The sequence below is a fragment of the Ranitomeya variabilis genome, chromosome 7 (genome assembly GCF_051348905.1).
Source record: "Ranitomeya variabilis isolate aRanVar5 chromosome 7, aRanVar5.hap1, whole genome shotgun sequence".
In the NCBI taxonomy this organism is placed as follows: domain Eukaryota; kingdom Metazoa; phylum Chordata; class Amphibia; order Anura; family Dendrobatidae; genus Ranitomeya; species Ranitomeya variabilis.
The window spans coordinates 88,730,905-88,744,254 of record NC_135238.1 but is presented as its reverse complement, the minus strand read 5'-3'; the positions used below and the strand labels follow the sequence as shown (position 1 = coordinate 88,744,254).

At 44.4% G+C, this 13,350-nt stretch overlaps 2 protein-coding genes across 6 annotated transcripts in view; both read left to right on the top strand.

Annotated features, from left to right (window-relative positions):
• Positions 1-13,350, top strand: part of HECW2 (HECT, C2 and WW domain containing E3 ubiquitin protein ligase 2) — a 346,877-nt gene that overhangs the window by 189,760 nt on the left and 143,767 nt on the right. For all 5 annotated transcript variants that reach the window (XM_077275387.1, XM_077275388.1, XM_077275389.1 and 2 more), the window contains one exon: positions 13,135-13,242. In XM_077275387.1, coding sequence (XP_077131502.1) covers positions 13,236-13,242 — 7 coding nt within the window. In that variant the 5' untranslated portion in view covers positions 13,135-13,235. The remainder of the gene's footprint in view (positions 1-13,134; positions 13,243-13,350) is intronic.
• On the top strand, positions 2,782-5,892 carry LOC143786136 (uncharacterized). Its single transcript, XM_077275390.1, has 5 exons — positions 2,782-3,136; positions 3,216-3,290; positions 3,603-3,801; positions 3,955-4,117; positions 4,896-5,892. Exons 1-5 carry the CDS (start codon positions 2,930-2,932, stop codon positions 5,863-5,865), a joined length of 1,614 nt encoding a protein of 537 aa, XP_077131505.1. The 5' UTR covers positions 2,782-2,929; the 3' UTR covers positions 5,866-5,892.

Genomic DNA, 13,350 nt, shown 5'->3' with positions numbered 1-13,350 from the left:
AGAGTAACATGTTTCAATATATTTTGTACCCCAAAATAATGTGTTTGAAAAATACAAAGTATCCACACAAAAAAGAGGCCTTTATATTGTTACATTGGCAGGAAACGTAAAGAAGGACTCCTCCCATCAAAATGTTTATCTTAATATATTGCAGTCATCATATTATATAGCACTGTGTACGTCCAATTTGCTCATTTTGTCCTTCTACCCAACTAACAAGCTGAATCCTTCTAAGCTCTATATAGAAACAGGAGGTCAGTTTTTCCTGCATGAGTCATCACTGCAAAAGTCCCTGGCAGGGGAAGGGGGGGGGGGCAGCTCGGTCAGCGGTTGAAGAGGGGAATGATAAATGTAGGAACAAGAGACTTCCTGTTTCTACATAGAAGAAGATACTGTATGTCAGAGCAATAATCATCACAAATAATTGTAAATGAGGGCCACATGGAGAGGTGTCATGAAACGCCGGAACACTCCTATTTATACACTTAAATACAGAGAGGCATGGAGTCAAAGCAGTCTGTCTATAGTAAATGCAAACATCTTATTATTACATCATACAACAGCATTTTTTTAAAAATCAGTCAGAATAAATAGTAATAGATTATGAAAGACTCAGGTAAAGCAAATCTGGGGTCAACACAGAACAATATAGTGTAAGGCAAGTACGGACTGGGACTGAAATTCAGCCCTGGCATTTGCAATCACACAGGCCCATGTTGCCCCCGCCAATGAGCACCAGATGCGATATATTACTAATATTACCTTGGATGGTGGAAAGCAAGATTTACTACAAGACCAATATTTCTAATGATACCTGTGGTCTGCTCGGATAAATGACGGAGTCAGCGACTTTGTGCTCCGTCACAACTCTTAACAGTATGGGTGTCTTGAGAACGCCGATTCTGCTAACAATGTAAAAGACAAGGCAGCCCACAACCAGACAGGCCCTTCTGGCATTTGCCAGAATTGCCAGATGGCCAGTCCGTCCCTGGTGTAAGGATCAGGGGAATAGTGTTCCTGAAAAAATCTGTCCAGGTTAATAAAATTGTATGCCTTTAAGATGTTGAAAATAATAATAATCTTTATTTTTATATAAAAAATACTCTAACATATTCCGCAGCGCTTTACAGACTTTATCATTGCAGTCCCCAATGGGGCTCACAATCTAAATTCCTTATCAGTATGTCTTTGGAATGTGGGAGGAAACCAGAGAACCCGGAGGAAACCCATGCAAACACGGAGATAGAACTCTTTGCAGATGTTGTCCTTGGTGGGATTTGAACCCAGGACTCCAGCGCTGCAAGGCTGCAGTGCTAACCACTAAGCCACTGTGCTGCCCTAAAGTGACTGGTTCAGGAAAGGTTCTTACCCATGTAAATCCCTGTGTGACTCCAGACTCCCAGCCCCGACGCACGTTTCGCGTGAGCTTCCTCTGGGGGTCGTAACAATATGGGTGTCTATACTCTCTTAGGCTACGTTCACATTTGCGGTGTGCGCCGCAGCGTCGTCGCCGCAACAAAACGCATGCGTCGTGCGGCCCTATCTTTAACATTGGCGCCGCATGGGACCGCATGTACATGCGTTGTCTTGCGTCGTACGCCGCATGCGGCGTTAGGGCGCACCTGTCAGGGCGCGGCAAACGCAACATGTTGCATTTTTCGGGCGGCGCCAACCTTTTAAAAAACGCATGCGTCGTGTTTGCGTCGTGTTTGCGTCGTCGATGCGCCTTTTTCCCCATTGACTTATATTGACAACGCAGACGACGCAAGTACTTGCGTCGTGGTGCGTTGTACGACGCATGCGTTTTCCAATAAAAAATGCAAAACATTGTCTAGACTTTGTCTAGACACTAAAAAAAACACTATATATATATAAAAAAAAAGGGGGGTTGTCATTGTCTTTCACAAGGCTATCCACACAACACACAGAGAAGACACTGAGAGGAGCAATCTGCTTTCCAAACCTGTAAGTATATATTTCTCTTTGCATATTTTTTATTCTGTGTTTTATTTCTTGATTTTTTTTTAATTTGTGCAATGTTTGGTCTGTGCTATGTTACGGTTATGGCACTGTGGGTTGTTATTTAAAAATTTTGTTTTTTAATCTGGTTCTGATGTACTTCTGGCGTTATGATGGCGTTTCTTGTCTTCGGCCTTGCTTGGTTTTGGGTTGTTCTGGTGTCATGCGGTTGTTCAATGTCTTTTTTTTGGCTGATTTTTTCTTGTTAAATTTCTGGTGCATGTCTTTTTCTGGTTTCTATTGTTGGGGGTAACCGTATGGCGATTTCTTGGCTCATGTCTTGCTGTGTTTTTTATGCTGTTGGCATTTTTTTTTCTTTCCTTGAGTGTCTTTTCTTGCTGGTGGGGGGGCTACATTTATGATGTTTCATTTGTATTGTAGTGTTCCGTGCGGCTATATGCCATTCTATTTTCAATTGTATTTTCCCTTTTTTTAAATTTATTTATTTATTTTTTTCTCTGACGGTTTTACGTCTTTTTCCGTATGGCATATATCTTCCTTCCTTGACTGTTTGCATTGCCAAGTGTGTAGTATAATGAATTTTTTTTTTTTTTTTTTTGGTGGGGCCCTTTTTTTTAATTTCATGTGTTTTCTTTTCTATTTGACTATGGTTTATCTTTTGGGTTGCTGTATTTTGTAATGTTTATTGCTTATTATCTAGAATGGTATTTATCGCCTTTTTCTGATGTATTGTGGTTATATGTCACCAGATGGTGTTGTTTTGGATCATGTTTTGATGTAATTGTAAAGTATAGCGTTCATTAGTTTGCTATTTCATTGGGCCTTTTTTTTTCCTGTAATGTTTTTTTTGTAAGTTTTTATATTTAAAAATTTGGACATAGGTGTCTATTTTTGCTTAATTTTGTTTGGGTCTATTCTTGTATTGTTTCTTCTATTGTATTCTCTTGCAATGTATGGCGTTGTGGTGTCGCTTTTTGAGTTTGCATTGTCCTATCAGTCAACAGTCAATTGTGGTTGTTTTAATTTTTTTGGCCTATTTTATTGTATGTGTCATTTTAGCGGTGGATGTGATTTTTTGCTCATTTTTTCATTGCAGAACAAACTTGCAAGAATGCCTAGTTCATCTGAATCTGGCCAATCGGCGCGGGGGAGTGCGGTGAGTAATTATGTCCAGTTGCTTACTATTCGCTGCCATTTGTAGCATTGACAATAATTTTTGTATACAATTTTTACAGGCTTCTTCAAGTGAGGGAGAAGGCACACAGCGGGAGCAGAGAGGTCGGGGCCAAGGTGTGGCGTCAGGCCGGCGAGTATTTTTTTTTTTTTTTTTTTTTTTTTTGTAGTAGCATCCTGCTGTGAGGAACATTACATTTGAGTAGCATCCTGCTTTCACTAGGGATGTTAGCTTAATTACATTATAGCTTTTCAGGGCAGCAAGTATTGGGGGAAGGTAACATAAAGTTGAACTCCCTGCACAAAACCATTCCAAAATACAGGTGTAGAAACCATCAATATACATACATCAGATGGCAAAGGATAGGGCAAAGGTACATATCAAGACAGGTGCTGGTGGTTGTTAATATTTGCATATTTGTAACCTTTTTGTTTTCTAATTTTTCTAGGTTTCACAACGGGACCAAGGAGACAGTGGAATAGATGTGGAGCTCCTGATCTCCAGCATCCAGGAGCGTGGCCCGTTGTGGGACAGCCGTGACCCCCGGCACATGGACCAGGTGGTGTTGAGGCGTTTGTGGGTAGAGGTGGCAAAGTCGCTGTGGGATGGCTTTGACAGTGCCTCAGCGAAGGACAAAGGCAACTTTCGTGAGTATTGCTGATACGCTGCTATGACCCATATTGCCAGGATAAACACAACCGTGTGTGATGCGATCAACGACTAAACTTTGCATCACACACGGTTGTTTTATCCTTTTAAAATGCTAAATATGTAACCTTTTTTTTTCTTTGCATTCACAGTTAAAAAGTTGAGGACCAGATGGCGATCCATGAAGGACCGTTTCAATAAGGGGATCCGTGCTGAGGAGGAGCAATCTCGTAGCGGTGCTGCTGCGGCCAAGTCGGTGCCCTATAAGTACAGCAGGGCACTACAGTTCTTAAGACCGGTCCTTGGCCGCCGACAGTTAGTATTTTGCACACATACCATATTGCACAGCCACATTGTACATTGCCCAGACACATAGCATATTGCACAGCCACATAGTACATTGCCCAGCCACGTACATTGTGCATCCACATAGTATATTACCAGGCCACTATATCGCAGCCACATAGTACACGTTCTAGCCACGTATCCACATAGTATATTTCCCATGCACATAGTGTATTGGCCATCCATGTAGTCAGCGTAGCATATTGGCCATCCAACTTTTTCCCTTGTGGAATGGTATATAGCCCATTAGTAATTTATTGTGTTAAGCGTGAGTCCTTGTAGTCCATGACAGGTTATGTTGGGAGTCACGGTATTTCTGATCACATGAATAATGATGACGTCTCGATCACATGATCCTAACGTCATGGCTGTTCTTGCGATCAGATCAGCAAAGTCACTGTGTATTTTTTTTTTTTTTTATCTTGACGTTAAATTTTATACTATTTTTGCGGCATAGGCAGCGTCAAGAAAGAGTTTTAGAAAAAATTTTTTTTTACCCATGACAGTGGTATGCGGTCAAAAGGCTTTGGCAGCGGCAATTAATTTTCTGCCGTTGGTATGTCCATGATTGTTATCGTCAGCCATAACGGTCAGCTGGCGATAACAATCAGCAATTTATTATAGGCCACACAGACTGAGAGACAGAGGATTTGTATTGTTCTGTAATGTAATGTTAATTTTATTACAGGAGTTGGCGTATGTGATAGGTTATTAGTTGATGACTAATTTTTCCCTTATCTTTTCACAGGACACACAGCAGCACCCTCGAGAGAGCTCGCCCCGCAGGAGCGGACCTTCATGAATCGCCATCTGACCCGTCACAGCCCTCCCACAGCGACAGCAGGCTTGCACCACCATCTGGAGAACCGGCAGCCGGTCCATCAGGTGTTCCCCTGCCCGAGGCCTCTGGCGCACCTTCGTTCGGGAATTCCCGACAGCGCCAGCGGGCCTCGGACAGGCCAGCCATGCCCGAATTTTTGCATTTGAGCATGGTTTTCCAGAACTGTTTCAAGGCGTTGAACGATAAAATGGACACTCGTCTGTCCAATATCGACCGGCGCCTTGAAAATCTGGAATCCAAGCTCTCAAGTCCGGCCAAACATTTTTTTAGTGCCATTGCTAAGGGCATGGTGGAACACCTTACACCGGAACTCCAGATTTCGGTGATGCAGACCTGCAACACTGCCTACGTGAGGGCTCTGCAGCAGGCTCGGGTCATGCAGTCAGCGACAATGCCCGTAGTGCCGTCGCTGGCTAGCATGACTCCGACTCCTGCTGCAGAGCCACTCCAGCCACCCCACCGAGGTCCACGTGCCGAGCGACTCCACCACAGGCACCATAGCGGTGTGCCGCCGACTCCTGCTCCTGCCAGGCCCTCATCCTCCCGTAGCCGTCATTCTGGGGGAGCTGCCGCGGGAGAGAGGAAAAGAAGGAAGAGGACACACACGGAGGCTCTGGCTGCTCCAATACCGACACCGAGGATGCGTCGGGGCTCTAGTCGCAGCAGGAGCAGCCAGGGCCAACCAAGAAGCTGGCAAAGGCTTGTGTTGCCTCCTCCCTCCCCTACAGATGTGCCTGTTTCCCCAGTATACCCTGCGGAGGGTTTGGACCTTCCTTCCAGTCTCCTGGACTCTGACTCCGCATCCTCTTCCTCTCCCCGTTCCCAACCACCAGAGACTTACCGTTCACCACTGGTAGCGGAGGTTGATACCCCCTAAGTTTCTTTCCCCTTTTTTTTTTCTGTTTCCCCCCAATAAAAATTATTTGTTTTAAAACTTTGTTCTTATTTTCCAGTATACTTCTCGGCAAGTCACGCGGTGCGCTGTCTACACATATTTTGTGATTCAAACACGTCATATATGCAATGTCAGACACTATTTTTACAATTTTTTATTTGCCTTTTTTTGGGTGTCTCTCATTGCTGTATGAGGTGTTTACAAACACTAAAGTGTATGAGGTGTTTTCAAACACTAAAGGCCCCGTCTCACTAAGCGATTTACCAACGATCACGACCAGCGATACGACCTGGCCGTGATCGTTGGTAAGTCGCTGTGTGGTCGCTGGGGAGCTGTCACACAGACAGCTCTCTCCAGCGACCAACGATCAGGGGAACGACTTCGGCATCGTTGAAACTGTCTTCAACGATGCCGAAGTCCCCCTGCAGCACCCGGGTAACCAGGGTAAACATCGGGTTACTAAGCGCAGGGCCGCGCTTAGTAACCCGATGTTTACCCTGGTTACCAAAAAAACAAACAGTACATACTCGCCTTTCGGTGTCCAGGTCCCTTGCCGTCTGCTTCCTGCTCTCACTGAGCCGCCGTACAGCGAGAGCGCAGCGGTGACGTCACTGCTGTGCTCTCACTTCTCACTGTACGGCCGGCAGTCAGTGAGAGCAGGAAGCAGACGGCAAGGGACCTGGACACCGGAATGTGAGTATGTACTGTTTGGTTTTTTTTACATTTACGCTGGTAACCAGGGTAAACATCGGGTTACTAAGCGCGGCCCAGCGCTTAGCAACCCGATGTTTACCCTGGTTACCAGTGAAGACATCGCTGGATCGGTGTCACACACACCGATTCAGCGATGTCAGCGGGGCCTCAACGACCAAAAAAAGGTCCAGGCCATTCCGACACGACCAGCGATCTCGCAGCAGGGGCCTGATCGCTGGTACGTGTCACACATAGCGAGATCGCTATGGAGGTCGCTGTTGCGTCACAAAACTTGTGACTCAGCAGCGATCTCGCTAGCGATCTCGCTATGTGAGACGGGGCCTTAAGGGTATGTGTCCACGCTCAGGATTGCATCAGGATTTGGTCAGGATTTTACATCAATATTTGTAAGCCAAAACCAGGAGTGGGTGATAAATACAGAAGTGGAGCATATTTTCTATTCTACTTTTCCTCTAATTTTTCCACTCCTGGTTTTGGCTTACAATTACTGATGGAAAATCCTGACAAAATCCGAATGCAATCCTGAACGTGAACACATACCGTAAAGGTACCTTCACACTTAACAATGCTGCAGCGAAACAGACAATGATGCAGATCACTGCAGCATCGCTATTTGGTCGCTGGAGAGCTGTCTGTGTGACAGCTCTCCAGCGACCAACGATGCCGAGGTCCCCAGGTAACCAGGGTAAACATCTGGTTGCTAAGCGCAGGGTCGCGCTTCCGATGTTTACCCTGGTTACCAGTGTTAAATGTAAAAAAAACTACAGTACATATACTCACAATCGCGTCCCCCGGCGTCCGCTTCCCTGCACTGACTGAGTGACGGCATCACCGCTGTACTGTGCATTCACTTTACGGCCGGCGCTCAGTCAGTGCAGGAAGTGGACGCCGGGGGACGCGAACATGAGTATATGTACTGTCTTTTGTTTTACATTTAACACTGGTAACCAGGGTAAATATCTGGTTACTAAGCGACGCCCTACGCTTAGTAACCCGATATTCACCCTGGTTACCATTGTAAAACATCGCTGGTATCAGTGCTTTTGCTGTCAAAAACAACGATACACGACGATCTGAAAAACAAATAAATATGTTATATGGTATGGTATAAATTTGTTCTTTGAAGCAGGGTAGAAAACTTTGAAAACATTTTTATTAAACAACAACATTTTAAAAACAAAGGGTTCCAATTTTTTAGATAAGGCACATTACATTTGTGAACTATAGGTAGATGCCAAATTTGACATAACCAAACCAACCAAAACGGATTACATTTATTGCACATTTACTGGAGAATTAGTTTATTATATTAGATTTTTAGCATAGTCACAGTAGAGGTATTTATTGGTGTAGTTAAAACCAGAATACAGTCCAACAGTAACATTATTACACCATTTGATCTTGCCATGACACACGGCCAACATCTGACACAAAATAGGCCGCAAAACGATCCCTCATCTGTGCAATTTCCACACTTGTCCTCAGAGGATGATCATGGTAATCGGGCAATGGGTTGGCTATGGGTTCATCCAGTTCCACATTCAGTCTCTCTTTGGCCATAATGTAATTGTGGAGAACCACACAAGCCTTCACCACCTCATCCACTGTTTCAATTTTAAGATTAATGGCGGATCCTAATATCCGCCATTTGGAGACAAGGATGCCAAAGGCGCACTCCACAGTCCTTCTGGCCCTGGACAGTCTGTAATTGAAAACCCTTTTTGTATGGTCCAAGCCCCGACTGGAGTAGGGTTTCAATAGGTTGGCAGACATTTGGAATGCCTCATCCCCAACCACAACAAATGGCATCGCAGGGCCTTCGGTTTGGGGAAGAGGTCGTGGCTGGGGGAAATTAAAATTGTTGCCATATAATTTTTGGCCCATATCCGACTCCTTAAATGTCCGTGAGTCATTTGTACGGCCAAACGCACCAATGTCCACTGTCAGAAAACGGCAGTCCGCACCGGCAATTGCCATGAGCACAGTTGAAAAGTATTTTTTGTAATTGTAGAAAAGGGATCACCTTTTCGCAGGCTTGGTAATCCGAATGTGCTTTCCGTCCACTGCGCCAATACAGTTTGGAAAAGAACACACTTGCTCAAATTTCTGTGCGTTGGCCTCCCAGATTTCGCTTGTAGGGACGGGTAAAAATTCCTCCCGGAGATTATCCCACAAAGCGTGGCATGTCTCAGCAATAATTCCGGAAAGAGTGGAGACTCCAATCCGGAACTGAAAATGAAGTGATCTCAAGGTCTCTCCGGTAGCCAGGAAACTGCCAAGAAGATAAAGAAATTACATTAAAGTACATTGTAATTTATAAAAGTACATTGACCATACCAACCCCCAAAAAAAATTAAAAAAAAAAAAAAAAAAAAAAAAGGGAAGAACATATCACAGTCATTCAAACCGCTACGTACCGTAGAGTCACCAGCAGCCGTTCCTCTGCGGAAATAGCTCTCCGGAGCTGCGTGTCCTGCCTGCTAATGGCTCCTTCCACCCGACGCAGAAGATAGCGGAAGCTGTCCTGAGACATCCTGGTATATTCGAAATATTTCTCCAGGTTGTCATTCAATTCGCCAAACAAGCAATGGTATGCTCCACGGCTCTCCCGGACTTCCACGATAGGGTGTATCCAAAAGCGGCGACGACTCCATCTCCGTTTTTCCCTTTCCCTTTGATGAAAACAGGCGACAGCATAGGCATGAGCCAAGGCAAATTCCATCTCCATATCCATGTAGATACTGTCCATGGGACGCTCCATCATGAATACCAGCAAAATGGGAGGAATTCATCTCTGCCAGGGTATATATACACAATTACATAACACCAACCCTCTTCTAGCCATTGGTGGTCCTTATCTATTGTGTAGACACTTTTTTTTGGTGGGGGGGATGAAGAATGACTCACTGCACAAAAAACGCATGCGGCGCAAAACGCTGCGTTTTTGTTCAAAACGCAACTGCGTTTCCAAAAAACGCAGCGTTTTGCATGCGTTTTGCTGCGTTTTTGTTTGCGTTGTGCGTTGCAGCGACGACGCTGCGGCGCACAACGCAAATGTGAACGTAGACTTATATAGACACCCATAAGCTGTCGTTGATTAGAATATAAGTTGCGGCGCATACGCATACGACGCGAGCACAGGAAGTTGCATAAGCCCCCGGCTTCCCATGCGATGCAAAGAGTCAGGGAGCCATCTCAATAGCAGCTGTGACCCGCACTCGACACATCTTGGGAGCCAAAGGCGATGCCCCGGACCACAAACATCACGGGCATGCGCACATGTCCAATAAAGGGGGGCATCACAGGATCAAGTTCAGCCTCAAATAGATGTCAGTCCTATGTATATTGCTTTACAATATGTAGCATATTGTATCAGACAATGAACCATTCAAGGTCAGAAGAAAAAGAAGAAAATGACAAGTTAAAATAAAGTGAACAAGTGCAAGAACCAGTAATGAAGCACATAGCCCCTACACAGATCAAATGTAGCCATCAGCGCATACAGGCTAAATGAATAAAAAAAAATAACTAAATATTACACAAATATGAGCCAATATAAACTAAGTGTTACAATAATACACTGGATAAGAAAGTGAGATGGCATAAACATAGTGGGAAAATGTAAACCGTGAATGAAGTATAAATAACCAATAGTAATAATACCATATTATCTATTAATAGCAACATGTAGAACCAAATGGTGTTACGGACCATCCATCTCATATGTATCCCACATCTAGTCCCCTGCACAATCAGTGTAGCATACATCTCTATCACAGGATTTTCTATGACATAGAGAAAATAATAGATCTTAGACTTCTTCTTGGCAAGAGTAGATGTCCATATGTTGGTAATAGGATAGTTCGTCTTAAGACCCTGAGATCCAACATCAGTGGCGGGGAGTCAGTCAAGAGTCAATAACAAATATACAACTCTAAACAATGAAAGAAAAATGAAAAATTAAAGCACAAATAAATGACACACAAATTAAAAAAAAACAAATCCAGAGAACTAAAGCTATAAAAATGAGACAAAACGGAGTTGGCATTAAGGCCATCTGGTACCATAGTTCCCAGAATTGTGATCCGTCTACATTCTCTTTGGGCTAGGAGACGCTTACTATCTCCCCCTCTAATCCCTGTACGGATCCTGTCAATGCCACATATCCTTAATTCTTTAGGATTGCAATTGTGCACATCTCTGAAATGCTTCTGGATTGTCTTTAGGTGCCCACATCATTCACTTCACGGGTGGCTAGGATGTCCCTCACGTGTTCTCACACGCAGTTCCCATCATGTGAGTCCTATGTAAACCAGATTTACGTCCGTAGTGCCCCTGACATAGGAGGGTAAGGTCTCATCCTGTGGACGCAGGTTCTAGTTGGGCTGTAGAACAACTTCGGATGCTTGAGGGCGTTGTGATTAAACCAGCTTACAAGTGACAACGGGGGAGGATGTAGTGATGTGGCCAGTGGAGAAGTATGAGAAGGAGGCCTTTAGACAACAACAAAGTCTGAAGCAATCCTGATGCCAGCAAAGTGAATGAGAAACCTGACGTGCCATTCACACTTTGAGTATTTTTGTCTTGTAGATTTGGTGCAGAAAATAATCAGCAGCTGGTCAGTTCTCTGTGCGTTTCACTCACTCACATCAGGCAAATTTGCGCTTTTTTTGCAGCTGCTGTTTCCTGCCTAGAGATGCGGAAAGTTTCCTCAACGTGCGCACATACCCTAAGTGCAACCTCCTGTGATCAAACTACTAGCCATACTTAGTACAGTTAACTAAAACTATATGCCTAAATGTGGAAAAAATGATGACCTGTCAGTCACAAATTACTTTTCACTTGATTGTTGTCAGCATGAACAGATATTGCCTTGTTTCTCAAATACCAAATCTGCCCATTTTGATTAATCATCTATTTATTGCACTTTCTGAAAAAAACATCTCTGGTATTCTTTGTGTCACTTTTATAGTGTACGTTCTGAACTTTGCACATTAGCATTTTGTAACCTGAAGATCTGAATGGATGTCTGCATCTAATCTCCTGTATTGCCTCCTTCCTGACAGCACTCTCGCACCCCTCCATCTCTGCAGCGCAATGAATCCACCACTTCCCTTGCTACTACTTTACCTCTGCTAATCCCCTTTCTGGGTCTAGTTTAAATGACTAACAATTACTTATTTACTGTCCTTAATCTGTTTCCGCCATACATCTCCTAATTAATCAACCAAAACCGCCACAAATGTAATCTCTGGTCCTCACAAGATCTGCTTTTCTCCTCCGTCATTCTACGTTCCTCACCCAAGGGCAGAGACCATGATTCCAGCCATGTGTCACTTAGTTTACTGTGTGCAGCCGTTGTGATAAAGTCCCAGTTTTCTGCCGCAGATCTAGTAGAGCTCAGTATAACCCCGCAGCTTGCTGTGTACATTGTATAGAGACATGGAGGTGTTAGGCTACTTTCACACTTGCGTCGTGTGGCATCCGCTACAATCCGTCGTTTTGGACAAAAAACGGATCCTGCAAATGTGCTCACAGGATGCGTTTTTTGCCCATAGAGTTGTATTGCCGACGGATCGCGACAGATGGCCACACGTCGCGTCCGTCGTGCACTGGATCCGTTGTGTTTTGGCGGACCGTCGTCACAAAAAAAGTTCAATGTAACTTTTTTTGTACGTCGTGTCCGCCATTACCGACCGCGCATGCGCGGCCGAAACTCCGCCCCCTCCTCCCCAGGACATAGACTGGGCAGTGGATGCGTTGAAAAAACGGCCCTGTACCGACGCAAGTGTCAAAGTAGCCTTAATCAGTGTCGGGGCATGGTTGGACTAGGATGCATGAGGACAGTTGTCCTCTAGTGATTATCTACTGATAAAACACTGATTGTATTGAAACAATCTCTGCTCCCGGAGCTTTAAGGTTAGGCCTCTTTCACACTTCCGTCTTCTGCTGTGCGTCGTTGTGTAGTAAAATGACGTATCGACGGACGTCACGAAAATAGTGAAAAACGTGTGTGACGCATCCAGTGGAATGACGGATACTTCGTTTGTGTTGGTGCCACAATTTCAATGGAGAATTTTCCGGGATATGAGAGAGCGAGATTCCTGTGTTTGACGATCAGCGACGGATCCTGCGTCAATAGGCTTCCATTATAGCCGACGACGGACAGCGCAAGACCCGTCGCTGACCGATTTTCCGATGTGCAGAAAAAACGTTCCTCTGAGCGTTTTCTCTCCACGACGGACCGCTATTTTCCGACGAATCCAGTGCATGATGGATGAAACGGATGGCCATCCATCACAATCCGTCGCTAATACAAGTCTATGGGAAAATGCAGGATCCTGCATTTTCAAACATCGATGGATTGTGACGTGACACAAAAGACGGAAGTGTGAAAGTAGCCTTACGTAGAAAAAACATGGTGATAGATTCTCTTTAGTATATGTGAGTGTTGACCGCTTAATAATTATTACAGTTATTGTTTTAATTTATGTTTTAATATGTTTTAATATTGACAATATTTACATTTATTTTCAGATGAAAGTTGTCCTGCAAATTTTTGGGACTCCAAGAATAGAGGTGTAACTGGAACTCAAAAGGGGCAGATTGTCTGGAGAATTGAGTCGGGTCCATATTTTATGGAACGTAAGTTTGAATTAAAGTTGTGAGCAAGGGGGAGGGTGCCTACAACCCAGCCCTGAGCATGGAGGCAACAGGTTATTTCCAGCTTCTAGACCCCCTACCAGTGCAAAT

Coding starts and splice junctions, on each gene's coding strand:
- LOC143786136 (XM_077275390.1), top strand. CDS start 2,930: ATGTATGGCGTTGTGGTGTCGCTTTTTGAGTTTGCATTGTCCTATCAG. Junction 3,137..3,215: donor AATCGGCGCGGGGGAGTGCG/GTGAGTAATTAT, acceptor CAATTTTTACAG/GCTTCTTCAAGTGAGGGAGA. Junction 3,802..3,954: donor GAAGGACAAAGGCAACTTTC/GTGAGTATTGCT, acceptor TTGCATTCACAG/TTAAAAAGTTGAGGACCAGA.